At 47.4% G+C, this 14,009-nt stretch overlaps 1 protein-coding gene across 1 annotated transcript; it reads left to right on the top strand.

The window, feature by feature from the left end:
* The first annotated feature begins 1,755 nt into the window (after nt 1-1,755).
* LOC125700700 (cyclin-F-like) lies at nt 1,756-14,004 on the top strand. The gene is made up of 17 exons (XM_048961791.1): nt 1,756-1,976; nt 3,074-3,228; nt 3,633-3,739; nt 4,620-4,687; nt 5,443-5,633; nt 5,964-6,017; nt 6,513-6,617; nt 7,130-7,207; nt 7,618-7,769; nt 8,436-8,600; nt 9,276-9,399; nt 9,738-9,918; nt 10,334-10,421; nt 10,931-11,030; nt 11,343-11,473; nt 11,649-11,818; nt 12,367-14,004. The coding sequence occupies exons 1-17, from the start codon at nt 1,964-1,966 to the stop codon at nt 12,831-12,833; spliced, it is 2,349 nt and encodes a 782-aa protein (XP_048817748.1). The 5' UTR covers nt 1,756-1,963; the 3' UTR covers nt 12,834-14,004.
* Nucleotides 14,005-14,009: the final 5 nt, after the last annotated feature.

Below are 14,009 nucleotides of genomic sequence, written 5' to 3'. Positions count from 1 at the left end.
GAGCAGTTGAGAGAGCTGGGGTCGTTCTGTCTGGAGGAGAGGAAGCTCAGGGGTGACCTTGTTGCTCTCTTCAACTACCTGAAGGGGAGTTGTGGTGAGGTGGGAGTTGGTCTCTTCTCCCAAGTAACTAGCAATAGGACTGGAGGGAACAGCCCCAAGTTGCACAAGGGGAGATTCAGGTTGGACGTTAGGAAATACCTCTATTCCATAGAGTGGTGAGGCTGAGGCACAGGCTGCTCAGGGGGGTGGGGGAATCACTGTCCCTGGAGGTGTTCAAGAAACAGGTAGATGTTGAATTGAGGGATGTGGTTTAGTGGGAAACATTGGTGATAGGTGAACGGTTGGACTGGATCATCTCAGAGGTCTTTTCCAACCTTGATGATTCTATGATTCTATGATATAAACAAAGCCAGGCTGCAGGCAAAGCCCTACAGTACAGAAAAAAGGAACTCTAAAGCCTATGACGCTTCTGAGGTGAGAGGGGATAACAAGCTTGAAGCGGTTGTTAACAAAGATGAGTCATTTTTGGTTTCCTTTATTATTCTCCCCACCTATTCTGTCCTATTAAACTGTTTTTATCTCTACATGTGAGTTTTGCCTTTCTCTGGTCTTTCTCCCCCATTTTGCTGTGACAGAACAGCAGTGCAGTGCTGGGCTCCTCTTCACGGCTGCAGTTCTTAACCCTGGTCAGGTTCTGCAGCAGTAAAGAGGAGACACTTGTGCTCTTTTCCCCCAGCAGAGGGCTGATGATCTTGGAGGTCTTTTCCAGCCTCATCAAATCCGTGATAAAGCCAGTGGGAAATTTGACCTTGTTTTGGTGAAACTAATGCATCGGCCTGGTTCGATGGCGGTGAAGTGAGATGTCAGGGTGTTCGTCATCGGGGTGTTTGTCAGGGCTTCCTGGAATTTGACTCCTCATGCTTCATCTTTGAAAATGGTTGTTCACAGCTTGTGTGTGCGTGTGTGAGAAAGCGATGATGTGAATAAGGTGTGACTGTGAAGGAGAGGTATTTCTCTCTGCTAAGAGAGGCCAGAGACATGATCAGATCTTTGAGCTGGATACCTGGCAGCAACCCCATGCGTTCCATGTGGAAACCTGCAGCTAACAGAGCTGCAAACGTGACATGAAAACAGAGAAACGGAGCCGTAAGTAGACCAGAATTATTATTTTTTTTAATCTTCAAACCTATTTTCAGATTCCTTTGTGACACTTAGAGAAGCAGGAGGCAATCGGGCAGGAACACGTGCATCTGAGCCCTTTGGCTGCAGGAGCAGTGAGACAGTCTGTGTTCAGGTGCCGTCCTGAGTGACGTGGTTGGTGGGTGGACAGCTGGACTGGATGATACTGCAGATCTTTTCCAACCTGGGAAGATTAGACCGTCGTGAGCCACTCTTAAAAGCGATGTGTGTGGAAACCGAGGAAAATGTCCCTGCACGTTTTGAGGCAAAAGATGAAAGCATCCTATCGCGACTCCAGTACTTGCTGTGAGGCGAAATCCCGGAGGCAGGAGATGGCGCCACGGCAACAGCGCCCTCGTGAGGGGGCAGCGGGAAGGGCTCGCGCTCCGCACGCATGCGCCGTGGCCGCCGTGCGCGTGAACCGCCAACCGCCCCAATTCGAATTCGCATCCTCGTCGTCCAATCGCGGCCCGCGGGGCGGGAACGGCCCCACCTCCCGTCATCCTCCCGACCAATCAGACGGCGCGCCGTGTTTAAAAAGAAGTGCGCGCGGCCGGTAGGCGTCGCTCAGCGGATTTCGGTCCGCGGCGGAGGGGCGGAGTTGCGGCCGCCCCGCGGAGGCGCCGCTTGAGCTCGGCCGGGGCGGAGTCAACCTCACGCTCCTACTCTGACCCGCGCTGAGCGCCGAGGGGGCGCGGCCTCGTGCGGTTATCGCCGCCCCTCGGTCGGAGCCGGTGCGGGTGCGGCTGTCGCTGCGTGCGCTCGGTCCGCGAGGAGCGCCACGATGAAGGCGGGCGGTGAGTGCGGGCCGCGCGGCTCTCCTGCCTTCCTTCCCTGCCTTTCCCCCTCGGCTCCGCGCGGGTCCCTCTGAGGGCAGCCCGGGAGGCTGCGGGGCCGCGGCGGTGCGGGCAGCTCGGATGGCGGCGGGGCGGGGGAGGTCGGAGCGGGGCGGCGGTTCGTCCCGGGCCGGCGGTTCGTCCCGGGCCGCGGCGGGCGGAGATGCGGCTGTGCCCGCTCCGTGCCGGCCGCCGCCGCTCCCTGCGAGGCCGTGGACTTTCCTGGGCGATGGGCGAGAGACGTTGAGCGCCTCCGCCGGAAGGTCGCAGCGAGGGGAAACGCCACGGAGCGGCGGCGACCGCCTACGGACGGTCTGATCCCTCCGTGCCCGGTTCGGCTCGTCGTTTGGCTTCCCGGTGTTCGTTTGCTGAGTCGCGGCGGGGTTTGGGGCTCCCGAGTGCAGGCGGAGCTCGGGCGGCCGCAGCCCTGTGCCGTCCCAACGGATGGATGGATGAAGGGGCTTCGGGCTTTCTGCCTTCTGCCGGCGTTACTCCTGTGCTCCTCCTGGCTTCGCCTCGTCTCTGAGCTCGTTTGCTTCTCCCAGCCGATGTGTCCAGGGCAAACTCCCAGCTAGGAGCGGTGATGCAGGCGGTCCTCCGGTCTGTGGGAGCTGCCAGATGCTGGAACGGGCTCTGAGGGCTCTGCCGGGAGCAGCTCCTGCAGAGATGGGCTTTGGACTCGGGTGCTTAACGGGCCTTACCTTCCTAATCTCTTCGGTCGCGGTTCAAGGACTGTTATCTATTGACAAGGAGGAGTTGGAGCGTGGGGGAGGTTCGTGCAGTTGCAGCAGTGACAGCTGAACAAAACGCAGCCGAATGATGGGGTCATAGCAGGGCTGTGCTGTGATGAGTGTGCGCCGTCCCTTCTGGGCACCTTGCTTCAGCTGCCTGAACTGAACGAGTCGCTTCTGCATGGTTTGGCCTTACAGCACTCTGTGCTGAGTTGCTGTGGTTGGTGTGCTTGAAGAACTGTCCTCCACGATGAAACATGCCTTCTGTATGCACCTTTTTTCCCTTACTGTTCTGTCACTAACCGAGGTGGTGTTTTTGTTTTCCAGTGGTTCACTGCCGCTGTTCCAGATGTTTCTCTTTCCCTGCCAAGCGAAGGATAAGAAAACGGCCCCGCGTCCTGACATTGCTGAGTCTGCCAGAGGATGTTCTGCTCCATGTTCTGAAGGGCCTTCCTGCTGAGGACATCCTCTCGCTCAGAGCGGTGAGTGCCGGCCCCTCCTGCAGTGCAGGGACTTATTTCTGCCCCCGGGAGCCAGAACTGCACGCAGGAATGCCTGCATCCGCAGAGACACGAGGAGAGCCACAAAGTACGTGCAGTAGATGGGTGTCTGCTGCGCTGACAGCTAGATTTCTCACTCCTCTAGCCTCAAAGACTCGCAGCAGTATTTGTGTGTTTTGTGTGAGGTTTCTATGGGAATTGTCCTTCTGGATCAGCGTGACTGGAAAAGTGAGTTTAGTTTGGCATCTCTTGTTGTAGTGATGGTTAGGCAGGAAAAGTTACAATGAACTTGTGATTAGTTACCTATCTAAAATTGGATCGCAAACTATTTTTCTGTTGGTTCCTTTATTTTAACAATTATTTGATGCTCCCCTCCTACATTGCAGGTACACTCCCATCTTAAATACCTCGTAGATGATCATGCCAGTGTTTGGGCATGTGCAAGTTTTGAAGATGTATGGCCTTCTCCAAAAACTCTGAAGGTGTTTGAAAGGTGAGCTTCAAAGGAATGCTGGTGCTTAAAGTTGTAGAGGAGGGCATCTAATGCTACACCTACAATCCCTATCAGTCTTCACTGTCAGTGGTGAAGCTGACTGTCCTTATTTGTAGAAGTCTGCACACAGTGGTGAGGGTAGCTGACTTTGTGTCGAAACTGCAAATAACAATGGCTGTTTTGTTAATTGGAGCAGGGCCTACAGCATACATGGAAGCTATTACTCTGAGGGCATTACTGCTCCTGGTTTGAACATAACACATGAACTGAAATCTGTTACTGGTGCTTCCATATGAACAAGCGAGATCAAAGAGCACAGTCCTAAGTCTTGGGTTTTTTTTTTTTTTGTTTTGTTTTTTTTTTTTTTTTTTTTTCTCAAACCAATGTAGTAAAAAAAAAAAGCGTCAACTTCAGTATTAAAGCATGTGGAAAAGGAGAACGCAGTTTATCTGTCTGATTTGAAGGATATGGGTTGACTTAAATGTCATGCTAATTGTTCTGCCTCTAACTATTGTGCTTGCTATGATTCATGTATTATCTACTTTGTGAAGAAGCTGCTATCTGAAAATAGATCTGTGAGGGAGGAGCACAGGGACTGAGGCATGTCCTTGAGGGTGCAAGTACCTAAACCTGCTTTCTTGCATTGGGATGTTGCATGGGACTGGGAAGTGATTCCTGTCAGATTGTCCTGGACGGATGTATGAAAGTACTGCAGCAAGAAGAGCCACATCATAACTCACGTGTAACTTCTGTAGTGAAATCAGGTGTGCTCGTGATCAGCAAACAACAAATTCACAGCCAGGCCTTCACTGCAGTAACTTGTCTGATGTGGAAGCATCTATTGACTTCAACCTGAAGTATCTTTTCTGTTCCCATTCAGGGCTGCTGAAAGAGGCAACTTTGAAGCTGCTGTGAAGCTGGGGATAGCGTACCTGTACAATGAAGGCTGTAAGTATGCAAGCTTTACTTGGATCCCTGAGGAAAATGGCACAATTGAAAGATACACAGATGAGCTGATGGCTTAATTATAGATACAGATCAGACTAATTGTCTCAGTTTTTACTGGTTGCCTACAAAGCTATTTCTTTTGAATACTGATGGTTCTGTGCTCAGATTCTAGAGCAGTGATGTGCAGAAGTCTGCTTTCCTCAATGTGTGTTAGGTTTCATGTGCTGTCATGCCTCTTCAGCTTTGTCTTTCAGTGTAACTTAAGAACTGGGCAGCACATAGCTAGGTGTTCAGTGATAGCCTGGCACACAGGGCTTCTGGAACTCCCAGGTGTGCCCATGCATAGCTTTTGGACTTGCACTGAGAGGTAATCTTTTGTAAACTTCCAGCTGAGCTCTGCTATATCCCTGGTGTGCTGGGTGAATCAGAAGGGACTGATGGCTGACAGGAGGAGCCTCCTTGCTGAAGGTGACTTGCCCAGCACTTTGTGCAGTGCCAGGAGTTAGCAAATGAACTCTGCTTTGACTGTTGGCATTTATAAGGTTAAATTTGTAAAATACTTCTCCCAGGCTTAGGATCTTACGTCCCACAAACTAATTGTAGTAAGACTTTTTTTTTTTCTCTCCTTTTGCCAGCTCCATGACTTGTAAAGCTTTATGGAGTTCATTCTTTTCCTGGGGTTATGCTGTTCTCTCTTGGCTGCCAACACCCTGTTGTGGATAAACTGTAACCTGTTTTGGACTCTTGTTGTGCAGTGTCCATCTCGGACGAGGGCCGTGCAGAAGTGAATGGATTGAAGGCGTCTCATTTCTTCAGTCTGGCGGAGCGGCTGAACGGTGCAGCCCCCTTCATCTGGCTCTTTATTCGTCCTCCCTGGTCCTTGACTGGAAGCTGTTGTAAAGCTGTGGTCTATGAGAGTCTCAAAGCAGAGTGTCAACTGGACAAAGTAAGATTGCTTTCTGCCTTTGACTTTAAGATAAGCTGGGAACTGCACTGAGCCCTTTTAGAGAAATGATTTTGCCTCCCCAAGGAGCTCCTGTTCTCCCACTGCTTAAATAACTGTGGATTGATCGTTTTAATGAACTTGCTGCCAAACTACAGTGTGTGGTTGGAGAGGCACGTGCTGTCTGTTCTGAGGCATTCAGTACCGTCCCAAAGATGACAAAGAAAAGCAGAGGGGGAAGAATGGAAGGCCAACCCAATTTTAGTCTGGAATACCTAGCAAAAATTGCTGTTCTTTGTTTGTCTTCATCAGTGTTTTGTCTTGTTTTTTCAGGCTCAGAAAGGATCTATTCTGTACTGCTTGGCAAAGGTCTTGAGCCTCTTTGAGGTGAGCAGTGTTTCTGATTTGTGTGTTTGGGGATTTTGAAAATGACTTCTTTGCTAATGTGGTAGTGATAATACGACTGGTTTTGTATTCCTCAAGTGGCCTAAGGTGTTTCTACTCTCATGCATTTTACTTACTGGTTGTTTTAAGGAATGTGGTCAACTTGTTCAATTTTAGAAACAGTAAAATTAATTTTGGCTTGATCATGGGTTTGCTGTGTGGTCAGGTCTTAAAGAGGACCTTTCCTTCCTAATATGAACCAAAAGCAACCAGATGCAAACAGCGTTCAGCAGAATGCAGGTTAGAAAGCTTTCCTATAGCTGAGAGAAACCTCAGTTCTCAGCCAGAATCTTTTAAATGCTGAGTGGGTGTCGGAGCAGCCCCTGCAGCCTGGGGGGGCTCACAACTTCTGCAGTTTATGGTACAGAGTTTTCTGTAGTTTCTGAAGCATTAAGTTTGGCTGGGCAGCATAAATACCATCATGCCTTTTGTCCTTAGGATGAAGAAAAAAGAAAAGAGTCTCTTGAAATGTTTGAGGAGTCTTCGAAGCAGGGTTGTTTAAATAGCTCCTACCTCCTTTGGGAAAATAACAGGAAGGTTGCTGTAAGTAACTTTCCTTTTTTTCTTCTCTCAAAGCATTTTCATTATGTCTGGACCTTTTATCACATACAAGGGACATACTTGATACATTTTCCTCAGATCTTACCTTCTTCACAATGAAGAAGAGCACTGAAAACACTCAGAAATGAGCTCTTGGTGTTTGAAGCTAGCAAGTCTACATGCATTTGTAGCAGAGGTGTAAGCAGTTCTTTGACAGTGACTACTGAAGGCATAGGCACTGCTGGTCAGGCTGCTCACTCGTTGGCAGGGAGGCTGCCTGCCTTGTCACTAATTTTGCAAAGCTCATATATGGGAATCCTGGGTGACCCATCTCATTTCTTGTAAGACCTTGGGCAAGAACTGAAGAAAGCTTCTTAACAACAGTATTGTAGCTCTGATGATGAGGAACAGACTGGTTGTGGAACAATAGATGTACCTACAGGCTGTGTTTTTTCTCTTCTGTTTCTTAAGTAAAGGTGATGGTATTTGAAATCTGTCCATATTGTTCTCTGTAGATGTTAGACCCTGGCAGATACCTCCAAAGTCTCAGGAAGCTACGGGACTATGCAGCAAAGGGATGCTGGGATGCACAGGTACGTTTTTCTGGTTGTGTTGCTTTTTTTTTTTCCTCCTAGGGAATTTAGCTGCTTTTTTGCTATGCTGTCACTGTAGACTTAAGCTTCTCCTTTCAGAAACATGGTCAGAATTGCTGAGTGATATCTTTGTGTGCATATCTATTCTTCACAAATAGCTCTTGAAAAATGCTGTACTTCCTTGGTGTGATCCAAGGATTGAACTAGTGACAGAAAAGCCTGTCCCCAAATAACATGTGCAGTGTTCAGCATTCAAGCTAGACTAAGAACCAATTCTACTAGCAGTTCTTCCAAGTATTTTTCTATTGTTCACTGTTTCCACCAGAAAAATTACAGGACCATTCTCTACTGCTTTAATTTGCATTTGGTAAAAGTCCTTTTCTGTGCATGTTTTTTTTCCTCTACTACAGATAGCGTTAGCCAAGGCTTGTGGAAATGGAAACCAACTAGGATTAGAAGCAAAATCTTCCACTGAAATGGTGGCTCAGTTGTTTCAAGCCTCCCGTCCTATCAGCAAGCAAAATATCTTCACTGTGCAGAAAAAAATAAATGAAACAATGAGGTAAAAACTCACATCCAGAAGTGAGGTCACACAGCAGGAATCACTGCTTATTTCTGTTTGCATCAGTGAAGGGGGGAACATATCTAGAATGAGGCCTGTTGGGAGATAAACTCTTCACCTTTACCCCTCTGCAGTGTGCAATCACAGAAAGGGATGACACTTGCAAAGGGACAGAAACCTCATTTCATGCCCAAGAAGTGAACGCAGGGGTGTGAGGTTGGGGGGGGGGGGGGGGGGTTCTTTTCTGGACTGTAAATACTTTGTGTTTGTTAAGACTGACAGTTTCCCACAGATCTGGAGGCACTGCTGGACTTTCTGGCATTGTAGTTGGTTGCTCTCTGGTTTTCTTAGGTGGCCTTTGGACTCCTAATTGATGCACCTCACCCCATTTCTTGTGTGAGTGCACATTACTTGTCTGTGAAGTGAAATCAGAAGCTGACTTACAACTTGAGATGACCACTGACCCTTCAGATCATAACTGGCTCAAATCCTTATCTTGGTGCCACGTGTTGGTTTTCTGAAAACATCACCTCCTCCTTTTGTTGAATTTCCTAATTTGGAACTTCTGAGTGGAGAAGGGATTCAGATGAGCAGGCACAGGGAGGGTGTTCAGCACGACTCTGGATGGCTTTTAACTGGGCAGTTATGTTTCCCTTTGCCATCTAGGTACATCCTGGTTGACTGGCTGGTGGAAGTGGCAACCATGAAAGACTTCTCTTGCCTATGCCTTCACATGACAGTGGGCTGTGTGGACCGTTACCTGAGGCTGAGACCTGTGCCCAGGTATCAACTGCAGCTCCTGGGAATAGCCTGCATGGTCATTTGCACACGGTAGGAGTTCTGACTGATGGTGGGGGTGGTTATTGGGGTTGTTCAAACTCATTTGTGCAGCTCAAGCTTGTTTTTCCTCCAGTACTGGAAAGAACCCTCTGCACTAACTGCTACTTGAACTGTTTTCACATACAAACGCTTCCAGGCACTGCAAATTGACATATAATATTTCTCAAACATGTCTTTAATACAGAAATAACTCCACAGTAGCAGTTAAGTTTAAGCTTTCCATTCCACTGAGAACTGAAGTATTTCATTCTCATACTCATATTAGCATGAGAAACCCTGTATAAGGAACAGCAGTATTGTTCCCTAGTTCCATCTGTTATGCTCAGATGAACAGTGTGGTGTGTTGGAGAACTATTCTTCTCTGTTAGTTACCTCAATGTCTTGCATCGTAACTAGGAGAGGTTCCATAAGTGAAGATTTAGGGATGTTTTAGTTGATAGTTCTAGCATAAAGGTAAAAACAAACGAGGAGCTGCTGTTCCTTCTTTCACAGCTTGTACCTGACTTACAAAGTTTAACCTTAAAAATCTTTGTGAGGTTTAAAAACCCTGCAGAGTTTAGCCCCTTGGTTATCTTATCTATTATTTACTGGCCACAAAAAATGGTGCATAGGTACACAAACAGTCTTTATTCTTGGGCTAACTGTTAATTATACTTGATATTGCAGTTTTATCAGCAAAGAGATCTTGACAATACGGGAGGCTGTGTGGCTAACAGACAACACATACAAATATGAAGACCTGGTGAGAATGATGGGTGAGATCATCTCTGCCCTGGAAGGAAAGATAAGGGTGAGTTTGGGAAGCGGATGGGCAATTTTATCCCTGGGGCTGCAGTTGAAGTGGATCTTTTGAATAAAAAGAACAAAGTTGTATTGTAAGTGTTCCCTGTGGAGGCTGCACATTTAAGAGCATGCAGATACCAAACCATCTGCCTTCCTATAGAGGTTAAAACTTGAGTTTCTTAAGGCGCGTTCAGAGTTTATTGTTTCACTGGGGAGTATTTCATTGTTAGCATAGAATTTAAAATAATACTTGGTAATGAAAGCAGTGTCTTGTGAGAACAACTGTGGTCTAAATACTTGGTGCTTGAGTTGTGTTGCCAACCTCTGTTCTCCTTTGTGCATTAGATACCTACTATTGTGGACTACAAAGAAGTGCTGTCAAACATAGTCTCACTGGAGAGAAGAACTCTTCACCTTTACAGCTTCATTTGTGAGCTGTCTCTCCTAAACACGAGCCTTTTCGGGTACTCCCCAGCTCGGCTGGCTGCTGCAGCACTGCTGCTGGCTAAGATCCTGCATGGCCACGGTAAGGAGCAGCCCGTTCAGTGGAGCTGCAGCAAAGTGCATCAGGCTGCCTTGTCCCTTCAGGGAGCCTCTGTGGGCAAGGTGCCCCAACCACCCTGGGGAGTGTGGGAGGGGGGAAAGGTGTAATGTGTGAGAGTGGAGTTGAGTTTGGTCTGTAGCAATGCAATAACGTGAGCCCTGCATTTAAATGAGACTGAAAGGCTTTGCCCTTATCTATGCAGTAGAATTCTACTTAGGCATAGCTTCCATTTCTCAAGTAAGCCTATCCTAGAAGCAAATTCTGAACTTCAGCTGTGTGCAGGCAAAAGCTCCTAAAGATTGTCACCACACAGGCATGATCTTTACCCCATTAACAGCTCTGTCTGACTATAGAACTTGCGAGCTCTGTGAAATGGTAATGCCTGTTCCTCCTCCAGCACATCCCTGGACCAGCCAGCTGTCTGAGTGCACTGGGTTCTCTCTTGAAGACCTGTTGCCGTGTGTGCTGCGCCTTCACCAAAAATGGTAAAACTTGGGGAACTCTTCTGGGAGTGTTTTTGTATTCTGGCTCTCGTAGCCCTGCTGGAAGTCCTTCCAAAGGGAGGAGGTGGCTTCAGCAAACTGCTTTACTCCCCTACCCCAGGGCACTGACATCTAGGGGCTGCTTCAGTGACGGCTGTTGCGTTTGTCTTGCCTGGCAGTGGCCCTGGGTTACAGAAGCCCTGGTGCTCCCCAAGCCCAGCAGGTTTCAGCTTGCCAGCATCACTGTTTTCAGGTGACTGTGACCAGCTTTTTGATGAGCTCCAGAAGGAGTTCAGTAACAAAAATAATTCATTTCTGAAAGGCTGGAAGTCAAATATCTCAAGAAACAGAAACTGAATTGGATGCTTGCATGCTTAGCAGCTCTGCTGAAATGCCAGTTTCCTCGGCACAGAGCTGAGGTGGGCAGAGGGAAGGTGCTTACATGGCCAGAATTTGCTAACAATGTTCTATATAATCCATTCTAAGATTAAAGCCCTGGTCTTTCTTTCCAGTTTCCATGATGAGGTCCCTAAGGATTACAGGCAGGTGTCTTTAACCGCAGTGAGACAGAGATTTGAAGATGAGCGATACGATGAAGTAGGCAAAGAAAAGGTGGGTTTGTTCTTTTGTTTGCTGAAGTCTGACACCTAAAGCAAAAGCTACTATGTGGCAGGGTGTTCAAAACTTCCAGTAAGTGGAAGTGAATTTTAACTTCAGGTTTTGGAAGTAGAGAATGGCTGGGTAAGGTTGGGGCTTCTAAATTTTGTCTGCTGGGAATCTAACTGCTGTGGTTGAACAGCAGTTCTAGGAAGGACTCAACAGGATAGCTTTCTCCTGGAAAGAAATAAAGATAAATAAGGATAAAATAGCTGCTTCCTGGCAGAGGGAATCACATGGTCTAATTCTTAACCCTTTGTTTTTCAGGTGATGAGCTACAGCCAGCTCTGTTCACTGCTGGGTGTGAAGCAGGAGGACCTGAAACCCAGTCCCCTGCACACAAATGTCATAGAAATTAAAGCTTTCTTTAGCTCTCCCTCCGGGAAGAGATCTAAAAGGTGAGTATAACCCATGGCTGTAAAGGTCTGTGAAGACTTGCATGAGCCTTTCCTCCTCTCTGGCATCCTGAGCTTCCATTCCTTCTGCCATTACCTTGGCCTGACATCTCTATTAGAAGAGCTGGAGAAGCAGAGTTGGCTTTTAATGTGTGACTTCTGGATGTTCTTGCTACAGGAGGAGGGAAGACAGCACTCAGGATGACAGGGGCAGCTTAGTGACTACACCTACAGCTGAGCTATCCACCCAGGAAGAAAGTCTTCTGGACAGCTTCCTGGACTGGAGTTTAGATTCCTGCTCTGGTTATGAAGGCGATCAGGAAAGCGAAGGCGAGAGAGATGGAGATGGTAAGGCTTTTAGTCTTATTTAAAACAAACAAACAAACAAAAACACATAAGAGAACCTGAAAACCCGCCTTTTTATTTTTACGTAAAACTCCTTCTGGGAGCATCAGAAGAGCCTAAACTTTCCTAAGAGCAGCTGGGGAAACTCCTTCTCCCCGCAGTGGTTATAGTTGTTAAACTTTTAGGAGTGCATTTCTTCTCTTCACTGCTTCAGAACTTAAGGATTTTGCAGCCACTCAGCATTTCCAAGACAGTGTTTTCAGATGCTGCTACAGCATAACCAGCCTTGAATGGGTCCCACTGTAGCCAGTGTTGGAATGCTGTCAGCTGTTGTTTTATTGACACACAGGCTCTGGCCTTTCATTTTCCAAGTTGGGCAGTACCTCTCCAAACAGGGCGAGAGGGAAATATTAAATTACTTTAATGAGGGTAAGCTCTACCCTTACCCTCCCCTCTCGACAAGGTTTACACTTGCACTTTTTTTCTCTGCTCGACTGTTAGCTTGGTGTTGCCCAAATTCTGACTGGCCTTTTCCTTCTCTCATCCCTCAGTCACCAGTCCCAGTGGAATCCTGGATGTGACAGTGGTGTACATGGATCCAGCAGAGCACTGCTGTCAGGACTCCAGTGATGAGGACAGCCTCTCTGTCGAGTGTCCTGGGCACGCAGCACCGCCGAGGAAGGCCAGGACTCCAGATGAAACTCACAGAGTTTTTTCAGCCTGTGTTGCCTCAAGAAATCCCAGCTGTGAAGGGAGCTCAGGCTACTCTTCTGTCAGTGGTGCCAGTCCTACATCTTCCGTGGAAGGCAGCTGCGGAATACCTCTCAAACCTACCTCAGCACTGTCTGGTGGCAGTGCCATGAAGAAGGAGCCATGCCTGCCCCCCTACCTGGAATCACATTTGCCATCAGTGCATGCTAGAGCTGGTGATAGGAATTCTGCCCGAAGGCAAGTCAAGCGCAAAAACCTGGCAGAACACAGTGAAGAAAGGGTGAACTTGGGCTTCTTAAGCCTCTGATTTCATGCTTTCTAGGTTTTCTGGAAACAGCATTTCTGTCATAGTTGTACAGGAATGATAGTGAATAATTGTCAATACCTCCAGAAAGAGCCCTTTCCCTTAACTTTGCCTATTCCTACCACATTCTGTAAGCCTGTCTCTTAATTCTGTATCTCACTTCTGGCCTTTTTCCATCCTTGTTAACTGCGTTTTTAAAAGTATTTCCTCTTTTCTGATTCTCTCCAAGTTTCATAGACTGAGAGGGAGGTTAACTTTATGGCTTGTGTCATACCTCGCCTTGAGAATGACCTTGTCCTCTCCCTTGCTTCACTGTGAGGCCTGGCACCATGAAAGAAAGGAATTTGCTTTGGTCACAAAGTTACTGGATGTAACACTATGCTTGAAGTTGGTAGACCTCCGTGCGGTTATGCTGCATTTTAATTTTAGCCAGGTACTGTTTCAAGTCAGCTGGTGCTTCCCTCTTCTATGTATATATCTTCTGCTGCACTGATGTAAGGTTTTTATCAATACAGTCAAGAGGTAAATGAAGGCTCATTGCAGGTCTGAGCTTTTTTTTAACCTACCTCTCATGGTTTTAAAAACCCTATTTGACTCAGGCCTCAGTTGCCATGTGTTCCTTCCCTGAAATGTTATCCTCCTGTGCCTTAATGCTTCACTGCCCAATGCTACAGTACTGTGAACTGTTAGCCCATGCTGCAGCAGTGTGGTTTAACTGCCACCTCCTGTCCATGGCCCGCCTTCACTGCCTGTTTTCCTTGCTATTTCCATGAACGTGGCCTTCAGTAAAGCACACCTCACTTAAACACTAGAAGCAGGCAGCAATGCAGTAAGGGCAAACTGTCTGAAAGCCCTAATTTAAGCCTTGCAACTGCATCCTAGTCCGCAAGGGGAGCATATGCTTTCATTAAAATTGCAATCTTCTGTACTGTATCAAGTAGGGCTTTGAAGGAACCTCCTACACTGACCTCAGCCTAGCCATCCTGGGTTAAAGCTCCTTCAGCCTGCCTACATTAGGAAAATAGCCTTCTTTTTATGTGTTGGTATTTTAATGTTCTTTACTTGTTTTTATGACTTTCATGAATTGTCAATGATTTTAACACTGGAACTGGACTCCACAACTCTTCCTTTATCTAGAAGTTACTGTGGCAGGTGGCAACAGTTCAGATAGGATGTAGT

Source organism: Lagopus muta, chromosome 15 (genome assembly GCF_023343835.1).
Source record: "Lagopus muta isolate bLagMut1 chromosome 15, bLagMut1 primary, whole genome shotgun sequence".
Lineage (NCBI taxonomy): Eukaryota > Metazoa > Chordata > Aves > Galliformes > Phasianidae > Lagopus > Lagopus muta.
Note: the sequence above shows the minus strand (reverse complement) of the source record. Positions and strands in the feature narration are given on the sequence as shown.